The sequence below is a fragment of the Musa acuminata genome, chromosome BXJ2-4 (assembly GCF_036884655.1).
Source record: "Musa acuminata AAA Group cultivar baxijiao chromosome BXJ2-4, Cavendish_Baxijiao_AAA, whole genome shotgun sequence".
In the NCBI taxonomy this organism is placed as follows: Eukaryota; Viridiplantae; Streptophyta; class Magnoliopsida; order Zingiberales; family Musaceae; genus Musa; species Musa acuminata.
Genome location: NC_088341.1, coordinates 10416658 through 10435119, shown reverse-complemented (window position 1 = coordinate 10435119; position 18462 = coordinate 10416658). Strand labels below are relative to the sequence as shown.

The 18462-nt window shown below is 37.7% G+C and overlaps 3 protein-coding genes across 4 annotated transcripts; 2 read left to right on the top strand and 1 right to left on the bottom strand.

Moving 5' to 3' along the window:
• Nucleotides 1-3859: 3859 nt before the first annotated feature.
• Nucleotides 3860-5971, top strand: LOC135609008 (transcription factor NIGTH1-like). Its single transcript, XM_065102100.1, has 6 exons — nucleotides 3860-4103; nucleotides 4184-4306; nucleotides 4387-4532; nucleotides 4618-4837; nucleotides 4917-4993; nucleotides 5472-5971. The coding sequence occupies exons 1-6, from the start codon at nucleotides 4094-4096 to the stop codon at nucleotides 5691-5693; spliced, it is 798 nt and encodes a 265-aa protein (XP_064958172.1). The 5' UTR covers nucleotides 3860-4093; the 3' UTR covers nucleotides 5694-5971.
• A 330-nt stretch (nucleotides 5972-6301) lies between these two features.
• LOC135609963 (transcription initiation factor IIE subunit beta-like) lies at nucleotides 6302-13501 on the top strand. 2 transcript variants are annotated; one of them, XM_065103810.1, is made up of 7 exons: nucleotides 6302-6530; nucleotides 7141-7189; nucleotides 8213-8315; nucleotides 10487-10750; nucleotides 11407-11538; nucleotides 12303-12419; nucleotides 12928-13501. In XM_065103810.1, the coding sequence occupies exons 3-7, from the start codon at nucleotides 8253-8255 to the stop codon at nucleotides 13252-13254; spliced, it is 903 nt and encodes a 300-aa protein (XP_064959882.1). In that variant the 5' UTR covers nucleotides 6302-6530; nucleotides 7141-7189; nucleotides 8213-8252; the 3' UTR covers nucleotides 13255-13501. The 2 variants fall into 2 exon arrangements, with proteins under 2 accessions (XP_064959882.1, XP_064959883.1); XM_065103811.1 differs by lacking the exon at nucleotides 8213-8315 and having other exon boundaries at nucleotides 6304-6530.
• Nucleotides 13502-14091: 590 nt separating this feature from the next.
• Nucleotides 14092-16458, bottom strand: LOC135609007 (DNA-directed RNA polymerase V subunit 7-like). Its single transcript, XM_065102099.1, has 2 exons — nucleotides 16324-16458; nucleotides 14092-14964 (listed from the first exon to the last, which is right to left on the bottom strand). The coding sequence occupies exon 2, from the start codon at nucleotides 14953-14955 to the stop codon at nucleotides 14425-14427; it is 531 nt and encodes a 176-aa protein (XP_064958171.1). The 5' UTR covers nucleotides 14956-14964; nucleotides 16324-16458; the 3' UTR covers nucleotides 14092-14424.
• Between the last annotated feature and the right edge of the window lie 2004 nt (nucleotides 16459-18462).

Genomic DNA, 18462 nt, shown 5'->3' with positions numbered 1-18462 from the left:
TAAAAAGAACAAAATCATCGAAGAAGCATATATGCAATATCAAATGATTTATCCGAAGTTTGATGGACACGTAAAACCACCGCTGAGAAAAAGTGGGGGACGGAACGGTAGGTTTATGATCATCATATCAGCCGTTATATCATTCTAAAACGTCGATACGAACATTAATCGTGTCGGTTTATGATGAGTATAACGATTGTTTTATGATTTTTGGGAAATAGAAAGCGTTACGACCACTGTCTTGGATCTCCACCCTCTGCGCCGTCGACGTCGCCGTCGTCTCCTTCTCGCCCGGCGATGGACCGTCGGATCCCTGGAACCTGAGATCCAGGCCTTGAGAAAGTTGATCCAGGGAAGCCGACCTGGCGATCTCCGAGATCTGTCCAATGTCACTGCCATGGGGATCTACGAGCTCCTGAGCTGGACTGATCTCTTCCACGGGGACGATGAGGCCTCCCTCGCTACGTTACTGCACCTGATGGAAAAGAAATTTGCAAGAATTTCTTACCCTATTTGCTTTCTGAATTAGCTACAAGAAAGAATGGTATTTTATTGTGAAAAAGGTGGATACATATTTGAATCTGTTCTCTGATATAGTGAGCAAAAAATCATTTACTTTTGAAAAAAAAAAAAAAAGATCGTGCATTTTTCCTAATAACATCTGTTTAGAGAGCAGTGTGCTGATTCTCAAGTTGCCTGTTGGTGTTTATGACTTGCATGCTATATAGATTCATATTAATATTTACCTTTCAGTACTTTTTACATTTAAAATAGCTTAAGAAATGATAAGATTTTCTTTTGCATTTTGGAAAACAGACACATGGCAGCAGTACCCAATTTTAGGCTTAGACAATGATATATAGCAGTACTTAGTTGAGAACTGCTTCCATATTTTATTCCATGTCAATCAGCATCATTTTATGTTTTAAAAGATCATAAGAAACCCTCATTTATCCATCTCCTAATGAGTTTATTTATAAGATGCATGAGACAGACCGGTCGTATGATTTGCTTACTCAGATTGTTTATTCATCTCCTTTTAGTAAATTTATAAGAAGCATTAGAGAGGAGGCAGCTAGGACATGAGAGAAAGAAACACACATGGGTGTTGTAACTTGAAACTTTCAAATGCAAAAGAGAAATGGGTTGATATCAGTATTGAGTGGTAGTATTGCCGTCCATATAGCTGGGTGCCGGTTGCCTAATCGAGTGCTATTCTCAGTGCTGTAATCTTATTGTGTGTTACATCCGATATTGAATCAGATCGAGCAATTATACCCTGCCGACATACTGGATCAGATATGGACCAGTAAATACCATACAGTACTGTCCAGTATGACCAAAGTCAGATTCCTTGATCAGTGTGTCTCACTTCCAAGAATTTAGAATTATGGAAGGTTGTGAAGAGATTATGTCTGACCGAATTAAGCAAATATTCAGGCTTCCCTTATTGCGGCTGTCAGCTGAACTGGTTGCCACTCGAGAGTTGCATTTTCATTTTACAGCTTATTCATATAAACAAACTCGATCTTGTTTGTCAGGCAAATCAGCTGGTCTGGAAAAGGGCTTGTAACTGTTGAATTAAATGTTGCATAGACTAGCCAAATTTATAATTTTGGACTTGAAAAGATTCTTGATGACAGCACTCGAAATATAAGCATAAACTTGACTTACCATTCATGTTGAGTAACTATCTCAGAGAATAGGTGCTCTGTCATAGCACTATTAGTTAGCAAATTGGATAATTGGCATGCTAATTGATCCGCATCTCTAGATAAATTTGGCACATTTGCAAGTTCAAAGTTCGAATTTTTACATGCATATTTTACTTCTCATTATATTTCTTAATGATATAGCTAATTACAGGGAAAGATGGAACAAGGGGTTCTGCTCGAAGATCATGAAAGGAACTGCAAAGGGCTCGACTTTCTTGCACAATTTTAGTCCAAAGAAGTATGTTCATGGAGATCTCAAACCTTACGATGTACTCCATGGACTGAATATCAAACCATACATATCTGATTTTGCAGTTGGATGTCTAGCAAACATAGCAGGCTGATCTCCATTTCTTCAGTCAGGTAGAGTAGTTCTTGACAAAAAATCATGGCAAACAATCAGATGTCACATTGACCCATCATAACTCAAGGATCTTGTCATCAAGTCAAGGCATGGATCGAAGAACTTGTTCTTGTGGAGGCTATGGAAATGAATTTGGTTCACTTTAAGTTTTGCATCGAAGAGAAGAAACTCTTCTTGAATGTGTTGGATCCTTTTGTAGCTCAAGATTTACATAGAGAAGACAATATTATAGTGCTGAGAATTGCTTCGGCTTGTGTTCAACCCAATCCTGAAACGAGACCATCATTGAGACATGTTGCTGATGCTCTGGAAAGATTGAACAACCAAAGCTAGAAGTGCTCACAAGGATCGCAAAAATTTTGCAGTTAGAACATTGGAGGTGAGACTGCCTTTCCCATGTCTTGTGGTATATGCATCATTCTAATAACTTCCTGCAAAGTTGCTTTGGTTCTAAGTGCCAACATGGCAAGCCATTGGATTATATACCACAAACAAAGGAGAATTTTAACCAAGCTGGATGAGGTAATAAAGGCCACCAAGCTTTGTTGTATATTAGCCAAAACAAGCGGCATCTTGTTTTGATGATCTTGTACTGTACCGGTCACTCTGTGTGTCCCTTAACATTGATCAACAATGTTTGTAACTGTTGTCATCATCTTTTTTCCTAACCATAGCTTGATGTGTTTTCAGATTCTCATTGGTTAGCACTTCATGGGAGTTTATTACTTGGTGGTTTAGGAGAATGTATGGATGAAAAATGTAGATATTGTTTATATTTGATCGATCAAATGATTTGATGCTTCTTAATTGACTTACAGATCACCGGGATTTTTAGGACTTGTCTGAAAACATATTCTTGAAAGGCAGACACAATAATATAGTCTCACATTGGGTATGAAAGAAAAATATGATTTACTATGTAGAACTTGATGGATGTACCTTCACTAGTTTAGATTGAAATATTTTGGGTCAACCATTTAGGCATATTGAGTTCACAGGTGAGTTAAAAATAATTGTTGTAGCAGTTCTTCATTTCATGAGCTATGGATTGAATATTCATTTCATGAATCAAAAGTATTCATTTGGATATTCATGTCACATCGAAGTTTCAGATCTCCAATCCCTTCAGGACAATGATATATAGCTTAATTTATATATGTCATTCCAGAAGACCATGGCCACATGCACTGTGTACAATATCGATAGAAAGGACCACATACATTGTGAACTACCCTCAAAGGCTCATGCACACATCCATTTTGATGGGTTGATTTGCTTTCTATGTCAAAAGAACTTATGCACACATCCATTGCGCATTACGAAACTCTGGCTTGGTTCAATGTATGTGGCACTATGCATACAATACTTAATCATCTTGTGACAAATAATTAAACCAAGGCCAAGTAAGGAATATGTTATGCAAAAACTTTAATGGTGAATAATTTCGAGTCACAGTTTTCATTTTTATTTTTACACAAGATAAATAATGGAGGTACAATGATTAAATAATATATTATTGCTTGATATATCTTTCATATTTGTTACAATATACTTTTTTATGGTTTAATAAATATAATTTCAATTCCAATTTTCATTGTCAACTAATGCAAAAAAGATATGAACAATATGACTAAGAAAAGAAACTTTTCCTTGTTAACAAGGATATGCTTTTGCTTTGTCCAGTTCAATGGAGCCATAGATGAGTGTGCAAAGCCAATACAAGAGCTAACACACCAAGGGGTGGAAATGTTCCATGGGTTGAGGTCCCTTGGAAATCTCCACTACGGTCTATATAATAACACAACCTTGTGCTGCTGCATGCCATGACTTGTTAATTTAGCATATCCTTTAGGGCATATCCACGCATATTCTACTCAACAATCCTCTCACAATTTGCTTCCACCACCTCTTCAACGATCAAATCTAACGTCGACAACCTTACTTTTGCAGAGTTCTTGATCTTATCTTCTCACCATGTCTGACTTCAATCCAGTTCAGAGAAGAAATCCCCAAGATGATTCTTGGTGCTTATGCGACCATCCGACTCTGTTGTTCCTATTCTGAGATCGTCTCTAACATCACCTTTTCCTTTGGCTTCTACCAGATCGGAAAGAGATGGAGAACGCTCGCAGGTTTCAGGAACTGATCGATGCTCTCGACGAGGAGCGTCGAAAGGTGGAAGTCTTCCACCGCGAGCTGCCGCTATGTCTGCATCTCATCAACCAAAGTAATTACACGCTAATGGCTTCCTCCTCATGTTTCTCTCTCTCTTGTGTGCTTACTCTAATCGTTCCATCATGCACCCAGCGATCGAGAGCTACAGGCAGCAGCTGATGGTTAGAGATCTCACTCTAAGCCATGAGCTCGCAGAAAAGGAATGGATCTCCTTGAGACCCAGTTCCATGTCTTCAGAAGTCTCGGGGAGTAAGCAGCAGCATCCATGTCCCAGACTGGTGGGGCTACGAAACTAATGTTCATCTCTTTTGGTACTCCAGATTTCGTCATGCACTGATACTAGCAGATCTCTAAATGCTCAAGGCGACGAAGAGCTGGGGAGACTCCCAGTCTTCCGACAAAGAACAGGATGCAGCTGCACCGATCACTGGACCTGCCGGTCGAGAAGGTGACGACAATGGTGGCACAGACGGGGAGAAGAAGGAGAAGTTTCGGCATAGACGACGAAAGATGAGGCGATATTGGACAGAAGATCTCCATGAACGGTTCTTGCATGCACTGGAGCAGCTCGGTGGCTGCCATGGTGGGTTCCCAACTAAGGTTTTCTTCTTCTCCATGTGTCGGTACTTATCAGTCTGTGAATATTAATTGCTTGAGTGCAGCTGCAACACCGAAACAAATCAGGAAACTGATGGAGGTGGATGAACTCACCGGTGATGAGATCAAGAGCCACCTGCAGGTCAGTTCGATCTAAGCGTTCCTCTTACCAAAGATCGAAAAAGGCATGACTCATCCAGATTATGGATCATGAAATCCGAATAAGATTAGGTTATGCAGCTCCTTTTTTTAAAGACCTATATACTAAAAATTATCCCTGACCTACTAACTTCGATCTTCTACAACAGATTCCCACTATGCTACTGTTCTCATGACCTACTAATTAAACTCAAAATTATATGACCTTCCCACACTGTTTCTGCTTTAAACAAAAACGGATTGATCTCTATATAAACCTGACATTTGAGAACCAAGTTCTGTCTGTCCACATGCAAGTAGGGTTCTAAGTGCCTTGTCATTTTCTACCCGTACTTTGCATCTGATCTGATCTTTTCTTGAACTCCATCGAGTCACTCCATCTGATTTCACCTTGACAAGAAAACTACAGTTAGCAATCACTGGATTATGTCGATCGCGAAGCTTAGAGATATTTGTTTCAGAAATTTCGGATTCAGTCAAGAAGAACAAGCAGCATGCATCACAGCAGCAGCAACACCTCGTCTGCCGACTTTGTGGTGGTGAGGGGCATATGGATTCCAACTCCGGAATATTCCTCGATCTGCATGGCAGCAGATGAAGCTGCAGCACACCCTGGTCAAGTCGCCGACACGCCGGAAACCGAAAAGTTTGCTCCTGTTGCTAACGAGCAAGAAACCAAGTAGCCCTTCCGCAGGAGTTTTGCATTCGAGACTATGACTGCTAGCAGCAATGCATGCACTACGTTCTCCTCAAACGCATTGATAAGTACTGAGATGTGTGTCAGTGTTGGTTTGCTCAACCTAATCTTCTTCTCATTTCATCTTCCTTCTCTTTTTGTCTTCTGTCGATCCAGTGTTCGATTTGACACACTGAACTGACTTGGTGTTTATGGTTGCCATGATTCGTATCAATGTATTTACTGGAAAATTCACATAAAAGCTTAAATAGACAGATAATATTTCCAGCATTCGATCTGTAGCAATGCAACTACCAAAATTTCAATTATTATTATTATTTTACATGAAACTTTATTTAAAATCTGAGAATATATGGTAAAAGAAGCTTCTCTATGCAATGAAATCGGATCGGGTTTTGATTATGGACTATGTTTCTGATCCGATGCCCGAAATAGGTACGGGTCGACCTGACCCGATTAATAATTGGATCGGCAACGGTTCCCTGGCTGCCCGATCTGGTAAAAACCGACCCGGGCCGAGCCGGGCCGTTGTTAAATTATTATGTATTTTTTATATTAAGAAAAATATGGGGCAAACAGTCGATTTAAACACCGTCACTTCCACAAGCTCGGGAGACACCGTCTGAGCCTGCGCTTCGTCTACTCTTGTGTCAGCAGGACGCCTTCCGCCGCTTGCCCGCGGATAACGAGGAAACCTAACGAAGGCCGCCCACTTCCTCCGGCGGCTCGTCGCGGTGGCCCTCACCGGCGAGATCCAGAGCGTGCGTGCCACCGAGGAGGACGATCTCCACCACCGTGTGACAGTAGAAACCATAAACCCTAGGTGCTTTTTGTCACTGCTATCGCAGAACCCTAAGCTACTAGTATTACTATGAGCTCTTTATTTTGGTAATGGAGTAGGGTTTTCTTTCCTAATCGATGCCTGTTTGGTCCCGATCCTCTCTCTCTCTCTCTATTTGCAATCAGTCCGTCGGCCCTTCTTGACCTCTGCCCTCAACCGATGTTTCGGGCGGATGAACGGGAGACTCAAACGATCGATATGGAGAAATTAGTGACGGCTTATCACAATATCATGCATTGAGATCGGAAAAAAGGTGCCGCATGTCTAAGGGTGACTTTATAATGAATGATGCGTTTCAGCGCGTAGATCAACTGCGCAGCTGATTTGTTAGGTAGCGATAGTTCAAAATTACAGCTATAAGCTTCTCCTCTCTTTTAGGCAAATTTCGTCTTCCTTGATCATAGATTTGGTCCTTTCGTCTCCTTGTTTCGTTGCTTTTTTTCTTTCCTGGCCGTTGTACAAACACTACTCTTGCTTTGTGAACCAACTCATCTCCCCTTCTCTCTTTCTTGCTTGATTCATGATTGAGAATACGTATTCTAAAGATCAAGTTTATAGTGTTACCAACTATTTGTCCATTTTATCTTTTCAGGTGGTGTTGATCGTATCTCGTAGGGGAGCTTTTGTTGCATTGCGGAAAGGTACTTGACGTCCTGAAATATAAATTCCGTTGGTTTTTATGTTATGTGAAGTTCCACGTGTTGTGCTCTGTTCTTTTGTTGCATCTCTCCATGAGGTACAATATGTCGCATCTCCATTTTCCTTCACATTTTTGTAATACTTTTGGTTTCAAATTATTATCATCTTTTAAAACCTTCCATCCTCTGCTTACTAACTATTGTCCTTCTATCAAATGCCAATATGTATCTTGACTTCTCTGTAGATTTTGCGAGTGGAACACATATTTATTCACTAATAAACGATAATGCCACATGCTCCAAATAAGGCCACATCTTGTCCGATTAAAATCACAAATTTTCTTTTACGAGTGGCATTGTTTTTCTCCTTGATCCCCATAATTTATATGCTTCTGTATTTCAACCCGAAGCAAGTTATTTTTGGTTGAGACAAACATCTTACAGTCGTTTATGTCATTCAGAGGATCCCTTTCCCAAAGCTGAGTGCAAGAGTTACTTCTGTTGATGATTGGTTCCTTTTCTAATTAGGTGGTCTTAAATGTTAGAAACCTAAGGGATCTTCTAAAACAACTTTCTTCTGTTGAGCATATATATTTCTGGATTCTAGACTAGAAACAGTATTTTGAATTTCATACTGCGATCGAACCTCCAAAATTTTGGTATTAGACCAGAGAGCCTAAAATCAGTTATTAAGATAAAAATGTTAGAATCCTAAGGGACCTTTTAGAAACAGCTTTCTTCTATTGAGCATTTGTATTTCTGGATTAGACCATAGAAAGCATTTTGAGTTTAATGTTGTGATAGAACCTCCAAATCTTTGGTACTAAACTGAAGCGCCTATAAAAGTAACATGAACTACTCAGCAATAGACGAGGCCATCACTTTGGTTTAGACTTCATCCCATGTGAGGCCTCTAGTGACATTGGATAAGTAATCACCTGTACAGAATTTAGAGATCTACGCACATACATATTTCATTACTTGGGATCAAAGGATATTAATCCTACCCTAACCAAACTCTCACAGAAGAGGCAGAATCCTCAAGAAAGCAAATGAATTTTTTGGAATGGACAAATATATAAAACAAGGAGACGACCGACAAAGGAAGCTTTGCCTAATAGCCTCTGAGGTATACATTTGTTTTTCTATATGGTTTTTCGGTTCATTTTCTTTTTTTTCCATTAAGATCTTTTGGTTTTATATGGTATAATCACCGGGGTTTTTCCACTCCTTCCCAAATTAAAAATTTCTGTAATTAGAGTTTTGTATTATTCGGATTGATTTGTTTCCTTATTTGTGTAATATACTAATATGATTAAGGAAAGTCAATTAGCAATTGAAATATGGTTCCTAAATTTTGTGGACTAGTTAGGAATTTAATTGATTAATTAATCCAAAAAATATTTCTATTTCCTTGAGAACCGTCACTCTTCTATATAATGCTGGTCAGTCCCCTTTATTTCATCAATAGGGTCAAGAGGACTCTAACAACAAGGATCAGAGAGAGTAGAGAGGGACCTCTGTCTTGAAGAGAGCTAGGTCCTCTACCTTTCTTTCATTCAATATCATGATTTATATTTTTACTAAATTTTAGGAATTAAAGGTATAATGCATGACAATGTTTATTCAATTAGTTTAAATTTAAACTTTTAATTAATTAATTAAGCATGGCCTATCATGCCATATATTGAACATAGTCTATTATGAAATTTTATATGATTTCCTTGAATACATGCATGAATGAAATAAATGAAAATTAACAATTGTGATGTATGATTATGAGCACTATGTTTCCCTGCCAAGGGTAGGCAGGCATTACTGGTAGGTGATTACCTTTAGGATTAACGAGACATTAGACATGATGGCAAGATGATTTTCATCTATCATTGGGAGGAATGTTGCTCCCACTTTTGTTGGGAGTGAATATGAGTTCTCTCTATCTATCATTGGATGATTAGAAGAATGCAGAATTTATGTCATGGAGTAAAAACTCTTCGTATGTTGTTGGGAGAGGGCATACGTTGTTGGGAGAGGGCACTTCGAGTGTATAACACACACACCTATGTTATCCGTGATGTCACTTTTGCATATGATTGAGATATGTGATATGTTGTATGAAACTGAAGCATGATTTCATTTACTGCATAGGAATTATTAATGAATATAATGATGCATAAGTTCTTATTTGAAATATGAATTTCATGAAAAATTTATTTTATTTTTATTTCATATATATTGATTGAAGTAGCACTATCAAGAAGTTCCAACCTTTTTCTATGTACTTATTGATTTTGATGTGGTGGTTTATGCATGATGTAATTTTCTTAGTACAGAGTTAAAGCATGTTGGTGTGTGTTATATGGTGTCGTTGAATTTCATACTGATTGAGCCCTTTGTTTTGATCTTCTTGATTGTGGATTAATGCCAGCTCTTATTTTTATATAGTTTTATTTTTACGGTTCTTTTTTTGTATGCAAAATTGATTTGATAGAACACATTAATATCTTTTTCCATTTGTGCATCTGATGCTGTTGCATAGTTCTTGAGATCTTTGAGATTATTTGAGTGAGTGATTTGACATTTCGCTAGATTTTTAGATGTTTTGTGATGCAAATTTTATCATAGGTTGGAGATGTGATGAAACAGAAGAATTATGCAAGCAAAATAATGGGTATTTCAATATGCATATGCTATTATCAATTTTTGGATGATGGGAACATTATCATGAATGAATAATAGGGACATGATTTCAGTATTTATTTTGTCACTGCTTGGTAAAAATGATACTGAAGGTGCCACTTTGGATAAGCTAGTCTTTTGAGCTTAGGATACCCTTCTATGTTTTCTTTAATTTCTTACTTCTTCATACAACTTTGTAGATTGTTAAAAGTTTTGCTAATTCTAGTACACCATTGGTTGACATGGTTGATGTAATATGCACATTAAATTAAAAGAAGGAACATCTATTTTCTTGGTGGACTGTTCCTTTCTGATTTGATTTTAAGACTGTGCTTGAATTTTTCAATGATAAAAAAACTATGCAGAGTCTGAATCCCACTGTTGCTTCTCTTGTGAGGTCATCTTATGTCTTACTTTCTGCTGACGAGTTCACATATTTTAGATACCTTTCTGTCTGGATGAATTGTCAAAAAGAATGGATTTTTTTCATTATTACTTAAACCTATAAACATAAAACTTATTGGTTAAAATTGTTTGGATTCTTTGAATTGGAAGTCCCTTCATTCTATTTACAGTCGGTGTTCCCACTCAACTTATGATAGTTCGTTGGCGATTTGCCAGATGTCTTTGCAGGAAAGTCTCAATAGATTTCAGCGACAGCAGGAGAAGTGCCAGACAATTCTCACCCGTATAACAACCCGAGCTACACTTCCAAAGGTCGTTCAGTCGCACAAAGCAACACCTGCAAGCAATTCATTGGCTCCTTCAACAGTAACTGCATCAGTGAAATTCTCAAATGATACGGAAAGGCTACAACACATTAATGCTATTAGAAAGTCTCCTGTTGGTGCACAACTTAAACGGGTTATTGGCCTCCTCTTTGAGGTATGATATTTTATTGTCCAAGAAAATAGTAATATGTAACTGTGCCCTTGAAATATATGATTATTCTTACTGGTCTAAATATTGTCAAAACATCTAGGTTCTAGATATCTACTATGTTTTGTTAACTTTTTGAAGGCACTCTAACAAAAATTATTAGTTCAACTGAACATTGAGGAGATCTGATGATATGAAAAATCCTAAAGGCAACTATCCTGTTGCAAAAAAAATTATAATTTTATTGGGTCATATGATCAAGTTTTGAGTTTCATAAAGTCTCAATTACAAAAAAGAGTTGGCTGCTCCCTCAATTGTGGTTTGATTACATAATGGAATAAATTTGTGCAATATGTGGCTCAACCAAAACTATATGTTCAGCTCCATTATGTGCAAGCACACATAGAAAACAAAAAGTAAGAAACAAAATTTGGTGAATTGTTTATTATGATTGTGCCTGTAAGGTTCTTAGTTGATAGAATCTTGCTTGTGGAAGCAAATCAGAACCAAGAAGGGGCAAAACCCATTATGAGTAGGTTGTTAAGACTACTATCTTTTCTGTCTGTCAACAATCTATAGGCTAGGATCTTAAAAGAATACACTTCTATGAATTATTATACTCTTGATCTGCACTAATTTATGCCTCTTTCTACCTTCTGCAGACGAGGCAGACTCTCACACCAGAAGAGATAAATGAAGCATGCTATGTTGACATAAATTCCAACAAGGCCCTTTTTGATAGTTTAAAGAATAACACTAAAGTACATTATGATGGGAAGCGCTTCTCATACAAGGTAAAATCATTTCTGTGAAGAAAATTAGCTTTTGTAACCTTTCTGCATCCCTTTAGAGTTGGTGCTTCATGATCTTCGTATGTAGCTCTGCATTAGAATGTTACATGCCAGGTTTCTTCCAGATGATTTGATCTGAACTTAGGCCAATAGTTTACAAGCTAACTGATGAGCGTATGGTCACAGATATTTACTGGTTGCAGTTAGTTTATAGATACCTAATCTTAACAATGATTTTTTTTTTCTGTTTTTGGCTTTAGAGTCAAGATATGAGGACATTTTAGCATTCCTAGTTGCTTAAGATATTTAAGTTATGCTAAGAATTTGACTAGATTATGGGCATCCGTATGGCCTAATTAAGAACATATTTAGCGGGGTTTAAAGTGGAATCAGATGTTCGGTCTACCAGACCAATTGTTTAGTTACAAACTGGCTTTATGTAAATTATGCCTTTCTTTACAGGAACATTGTAGACAGCTATATCCATGTTAGGATGTTACAGTGCTCGACACATCTGTGCTTTGTAATGATACTGCCAAGTTAAATGATCTATATATCAAGTCTCTGTTGCATCAAACATCCATTCTCTATATCATTATGTCTCACCTCTCTGTGAAATATTATAGGTTATCATCTAGTATTTTGGCGAGTTAATGACATGCACCAGGATTGTCAGTTGCTTCGTCGTGCTTTGTTGTTTTCCCAGTTCGTGAGCACTACGCTATTTGTGGATACTCAATTAGAAATGTTTTCTGGATACTGTACAGTCCAAGTATGATCTGAAGGGAAAAGATCAACTCCTTTCACTGATAAGGAAGTACCCAGAGGGACTTCAAGTTATGGAGGTCAAAGATTCATATCCATCTGTTTTGGAAGACATGCAGGTATTCTATCAAAATTTAGTTGTCTATGATGTTTCTATACAGTGTTTATTTTTGTTCTTATCAAGTAGTTAAAAACTGCATCTTTTCTTGGTTTTGCACATATTTTTAGTCTTCAACCTTTAATATTTTCAACTTGCTTATAGTCTTACGGCATGCAGTCTTACAGTTTGCTCTCTGATCTTTTATTCATGTTGCTATTTCTAGGTTGAGAGTTGTTAAATTGAATAAGTTAGTCTTAAAACCTGAGTGTTTGAGACTTATTTATCCATGACCTAGAAAAATCCAGAGATGCAGACATATATAGTTTTGTTCTTGAGTAAAATGTACTAGGTGCTTTCTGTTTTCAAGCAAAAAACTTCAACTTATCGTGCATATGAAAAGCTTATTACATGATCTTGATGGAGTGAGGCTCATCGAGTGTTGGTTTTCATGGCAATGAAATGTGAAGCTGTTTGTGTGCCAATTTTTCCTTCTTGTGTATAATGCCATATCATCGATGCACCTGTAGGCTCTGAAGGCAGCTGGTCAGATCTGGCTACTGTCCAACATGGACTCTCAGGAGGACATTGTCTACCCAAATGACCCCAAGGTGATGATCAAGGTGGACGATGATATAAAGCAGCATTTTCGTGAGATCGAGCTACCGAGAGACATGGTGGACATCGAGAAGGAGCTCCAAAAGAATGGCATGAAGCCCGCCACCAACACCGCAAAGAGGCGGGTCATGGCACAATTTCATGGAATCACCTCCAAGCCTAAGCCAAAGAAGAAACGGGAAATTACCAAGAGGACCAAGCTAACCAATGCCCATCTTCCTGAACTCTTCCAGAACTGAACGTTTCAATTTCTTAGTGCGGAACTACACCCCCTTCATTAATTTCTCATAGGCATGAGTAGTACCCAAACTGCCTCTCATGTCTGATAGAAGCTTGTAATAGCAATTAATTACGTTTACTGACTGGAGATATATTCCCTTTGCGGATATATGCTCTAGTACAATGTAATTAATCTCTATTTTGCTTCCATCGATGGTGTTAATGCCAAGGGGCAACAGGAGCTTTGCCTCCTCTCTCGTTGCAACATGTCTTTAGCTTGGATTGCATTGATGCCTAATCACTTCCCACGTAACTTATTTCATTTGTCTTGTCAATCTCCTCTTTGAGCAAGTCATCAATGACAATCTTAACCTATTACCTATAGTCACTCTTGCTATAAACATGGTGGGTCTTCATGTCACAACTGAAGGAGGTACAAGTACACTCTACCATGCATAGTGATGCTAATGCAATTACATGATGACGCAAAACGACCATCGTCATCTTCCTCATGATCGTCACCCCTATCTCAATCATCAATGCTAAAATCAATATCAACAAGATCGACCATTGAGTTGTTATTGTTGACTATCACCACAACAACCACTTGTGACCCTCAATGGTATCGTCGTCTGCCACTATCATAACAGTCAACTAAAAAATTTTAATTAGGACATAAAATATGAAAAACATATCTGTCATGTGTTATATCTTCAGTCGCGAGATTAAATGTTTCACTTTTATAACTATAGGAATTATAATATAAATTTTTTAAATTTAGAGACTAAAATACTAAATTAGTCAAAATATAAAGAGATAATATATAATTAACCCAAAAATACCCACATGCCCCTTCATTCTAAAACCCTATCATATCAGACATATAAAGCACAAATGCATATGTTGCCAAAGTATCATAATGTTGCCCTTCAACCAATAACAAAAAATACAAAAAGATCAAAGGAAAAAAGGTTCACCCATATCTTCCAACTCCTAATTTAATGCATCTAATTTCCCCCATCATGGGTTAGCCAAATATTCACAACAATCACCATACAGCTCACAAGCAACGTTGGATCATGAAAACATAAATGCCATCCCACAAGCCATACACAGATAGCAAATTGCAAGCTCTAACTCCATCCGATGCCCTTCTTCATATCATACATGCAGCTTTCACTGCCACTGCTTCATAAAGACCCAAGGAAATCACCTGCCAGAGTTGCAAGAATTTGAAACTCTCTATCAGATTCCAACCACTTCAAACCGAGTACCTTGAACATCACCATGGTGTCCTTTTCGAGCTTTGCGTGCTTATCATTCAAAAACATTGGGTTCTCCCCTCCGACGTATTTGTAATCCCTCATCATCTTCTCCGAAAGGAATATACTACTTATTGGCCCGGATTTCAGAAATATGCCTTGCTTCAGAATCTTGTCCACGGTCCCTACTAAAATCTCACCTTTAGCGGGTTTCTGGGTGATGCAGCTGAAAGTCACAGGGAAAAGAACATCTCCTGACAGCTCTCGAACCTTTCCTTCACCTATTGAATTCAAGGTAGTAACTGCAACATAGTACCCGTGCTCCTTCGATGCCTTTCTATTTGCTATGTCATCTATAAGACGCAAGATAATGGCTTTGTGGAGGAGGAGTCCATTTGCATCGAGTTGTTCAGGCAAAATTACCACATTCCATGCCATTTCTACCTCCAGGAAAACCATGTTTGTGATCTGTTAGAAACCAGAGAGAAAACTAGCAGTTTGATCTCACGAGAGTTGATTAAGAGACAAAAAAACTTTCTTACAAACTCCATGCTCTTTTATCCAAAAGAGCTTCTCATTCCTCACTTCTCTCCACAATGCAGAATGTAAGTTTCACCATGACCATAATTTGAATGTGAAGCTTCACGCATCAGAATTTTGGTTAATGGTTATCTACAACATGTTCCCAAGCACTTGTATTGAATAAAAAATATCTGTAAATTAGATGAAACTTGAAAGGCACAAGTATTTAAGCCTAAAAACGTTTCCTGCATGGCAATTAGCATATTATTAAGGTTCTATCAGATTGCATAATGCTTAAAGCTCATTTATGTGCCTAAGCATATATGGAAATGCAGATATCTTCCTTTTCTCTTGGTAACTAAAATACAGAAATGTAACGAAACAATATTGCAGGAACGCTCATCACAAGACCGACATGACATGACTGCTTTTACTATATCCTTTGCAGTTTAATCGCCAACCTTTCAAAGACCAGACAAGAACTTAGCAAAGCCACTGACTCCAGTTGTAGCATTCATCTGCTCAAGTAGGTCCTCAGAATAACAAAAAGAGAAAACTATTTACCAGGAATTGATGGTTAAAGAAAATTTTAACCTTCTCTCATAGAAATAAGGCTTACTAATGTACTACTACAATGAAATGCAGCATTTTCCTTCAGTAATCTCTTGGAATTTGATGATGTATAAACCTATAGAATTGCCTAAGACAAATTACCCAAGAACAACAAGTGCAGTAGCTCCATTGAACATTTCAACACCACGAAATTCTAATTCTAATATGATGTGCTGAAAATTGCCATTTGATTAACACATTGGCATGAAATGATTGGATGTTAGACATGGCTACACTGTATAGAAGTGCCCTCGCATTCAATACGAAGAAAATAATCGCTCCTATAATTAGGATGTTCCCATGGCGATGGCTATAACTCAATGCCTCCTAAAATCCGCCAGCTTCGTCTCTTTAACCAACCACTTGATGGTTGTGATGCTCAAAATTAGACAGGGATCATATGCTTCGAGTCGAGGATAACACAAAGGGCGCATCTTGCGTATGACACACCAGCAAACAACATTGAAGGTGAAGAATGTGTGTGTGTGTGTGTGTCTAGGGCTAATCTTCAACATAAAATTGCCGATTCCCAAATCAGACAGCGACCGAACAAGGCACATCGAAGACCGACCGAGCAACCTAAAAATATCGGTGGCGAAACCAACGTCTCCCCAAACAATGTGATCTGAACACCGACTTGAATCAGAGAAAAGGGAAGCGGGCGGGGGAAGGGAAGGAGGAGGGAGAGCGTACCCTTAGAGGAAGAGCAGAAACGCCGATCGAGCGGACGGCGAAGGCGGAGGCGGCCGCAGAGAGAGAAGAATCCGCTCCGGCTTAGTCGGGTTTCGTCCCCTCCTCGGTTGCCACACTCAAAACAAGATCTTTGAGTCACGACAGAACCCACGACCCGAGGGCAACCGTTCACTTATGTCCCATCTCATATCTCAACCGTTCATTTTGCGCATTGGAACAGCCAAAAGTGTACGATCAGATTTACGCTATTTAATTCCCGTCAATATTATTTTGAAGATATTTTGTTTTAATGTCTTCAATATAACAATGATGTCGACCAGTCTATTTGATAGAATTTTTTTAATTATATAGTCTCTGATACAAGAAATATTCACTTGTAGGTCAATCACATCACTAGTTAAAGGTAAAAGTTCAATTGAGTAAATCTAGGAGTAATTACATATTATTTTTATAATTAATTATCTTTAGTATTTTGATTTCTATATTTTTAATAGTTACATTAAGATATTTATATTTATAATTAAAATATATATATATATATTTAAAAATTAAAAAAAATGAATTAGTTTTCTCTCTTTATTTTTTTTTTATCGAGTCACCCGATTTATTAACTTGAGCACTAAAAAAACTCTTTTCGATATTGGATTTTTTTAGAATGATGATCATTAACCCATAAATCTATCATGTCATAATAATTAAAAAATAAAATATTTTTTGAAGTTAGAAAAAATGAATTACTTCTCTCTTTTTATTTTTATCTTATCGAGTCACTCGATTTATTAACTTGGGCACTAGAAAAACCCCTCATGATATTGGATTTTTTATAAAATGATGATCATTAACACCATGTAGGAAAGTCTCGATACTCAAAAGATAACATTAGTTTCTCCGAGCCGATCCTAACTAGGTCGAGGCATCGTCCTATTCAAAGGTGATCATCGATATTGGGAGATACCAAAATCATTTTCTTTCTCCATGATTTCTGTTCCTTGGAAACTTGGGAGCCTCTTGGCTCTTTGATTCTCTACCACTCTCAAGTTGTCTTTGGTAAGATCATTTTTCAGCCAAGTTTTAGGCAGTGATAATATAAGCCAATTATATATACAATGAGCCGAAGTAATAGTCCACGAAAACACATCAACCTGCATAAGTCTTAAACTCCTAATAGCAAATGTATATAAAAATTACTAAGCTGGTAGCAGTGTTGGGTTGACTATATGAGAAGCTATACATATACATGAAGACAAGAGATGGACTCCATTTGAAGCTTGACATTTCAGAGAAAGATACAAGTGTTAGTCCTGTCAGATATGTAGCTCAGATCAAGAATGAAAGATAAAGCAGTGTTTGCCCTTTCATTGGTCAAACTTGAGCATAATTTGTATCAAAATAAATTAGTTTATTCCCATAACTCTACATATTTGCAGCATTTTCATGTACTGTTAGTGTAAATCAGGGCACAAGTAGGATTCAATTTGACCAATTTCTTTAGAATCTGATTCATATGTCCAAAAACTATGTTCCAGCTTTATTAAGACAGCAGTGCCTGTCATGGATCATTCACATCTTCCTCATTTGTGATGCCTTAAAAGAACTTGGAAGCATGAATCATTGATAGTGCTTACCTTCTCTCACTGTATTGGTGATGCTTGGAGTCAATACTCACCAGCATAAGAAAGTGCACCTTCAACATTCTTAGCTGTGGAATACTTGAAAATTTTCTACTCAAAACAAGTGATATATTTCATCCTAACCTAAATATTGTTGTATGATGTCTCAAGGCACTTGTGTATGGTATTCATAAATGAAAAACTGAGTGAAATAACAGCAGGAGCAGATTTTTTTAGGATCAATGTCACACAAACTTATAAAACCAACAACTGAGCTGTTCATAAATCTAATATTTCATTCTTAAGCCTGTTAAACAAGATGACAAATACCTCATTGTATATTTGAGGCAATGTCTCATAAGAAAGAGAGAGGGGGGAGTGTTGTGTGTGTGTGTGTGTGTGTGAGAGAGAGAGAGAGAGAGAGAGAGAGAGAGAGAGAATATAAACAAGATACCAGATATCATGTTCTAGGATTGAAGTGTAATCAGGAAAATACAGGATACTCTTGACTAAGTGGCTAGATGCACTT

What these genes read in the sequence shown, in the direction of transcription:
- LOC135609963 (XM_065103810.1), top strand. Translation starts at nt 8,253, where the DNA reads ATGGACAAATATATAAAACAAGGAGACGACCGACAAAGGAAGCTTTGC. An exon ending in GGAAGCGCTTCTCATACAAG is followed by an intron (nt 11,539 to 12,302) that starts GTAAAATCATTT and finishes GATACTGTACAG; the next exon opens with TCCAAGTATGATCTGAAGGG. An exon ending in CTGTTTTGGAAGACATGCAG is followed by an intron (nt 12,420 to 12,927) that starts GTATTCTATCAA and finishes ATGCACCTGTAG; the next exon opens with GCTCTGAAGGCAGCTGGTCA.
- LOC135609007 (XM_065102099.1), bottom strand. Translation starts at nt 14,955, where the DNA reads ATGGTTTTCCTGGAGGTAGAAATGGCATGGAATGTGGTAATTTTGCCT.
- LOC135609008 (XM_065102100.1), top strand. An exon ending in TCTGCATCTCATCAACCAAA is followed by an intron (nt 4,307 to 4,386) that starts GTAATTACACGC and finishes TCATGCACCCAG; the next exon opens with CGATCGAGAGCTACAGGCAG. An exon ending in AGCATCCATGTCCCAGACTG is followed by an intron (nt 4,533 to 4,617) that starts GTGGGGCTACGA and finishes TAAATGCTCAAG; the next exon opens with GCGACGAAGAGCTGGGGAGA.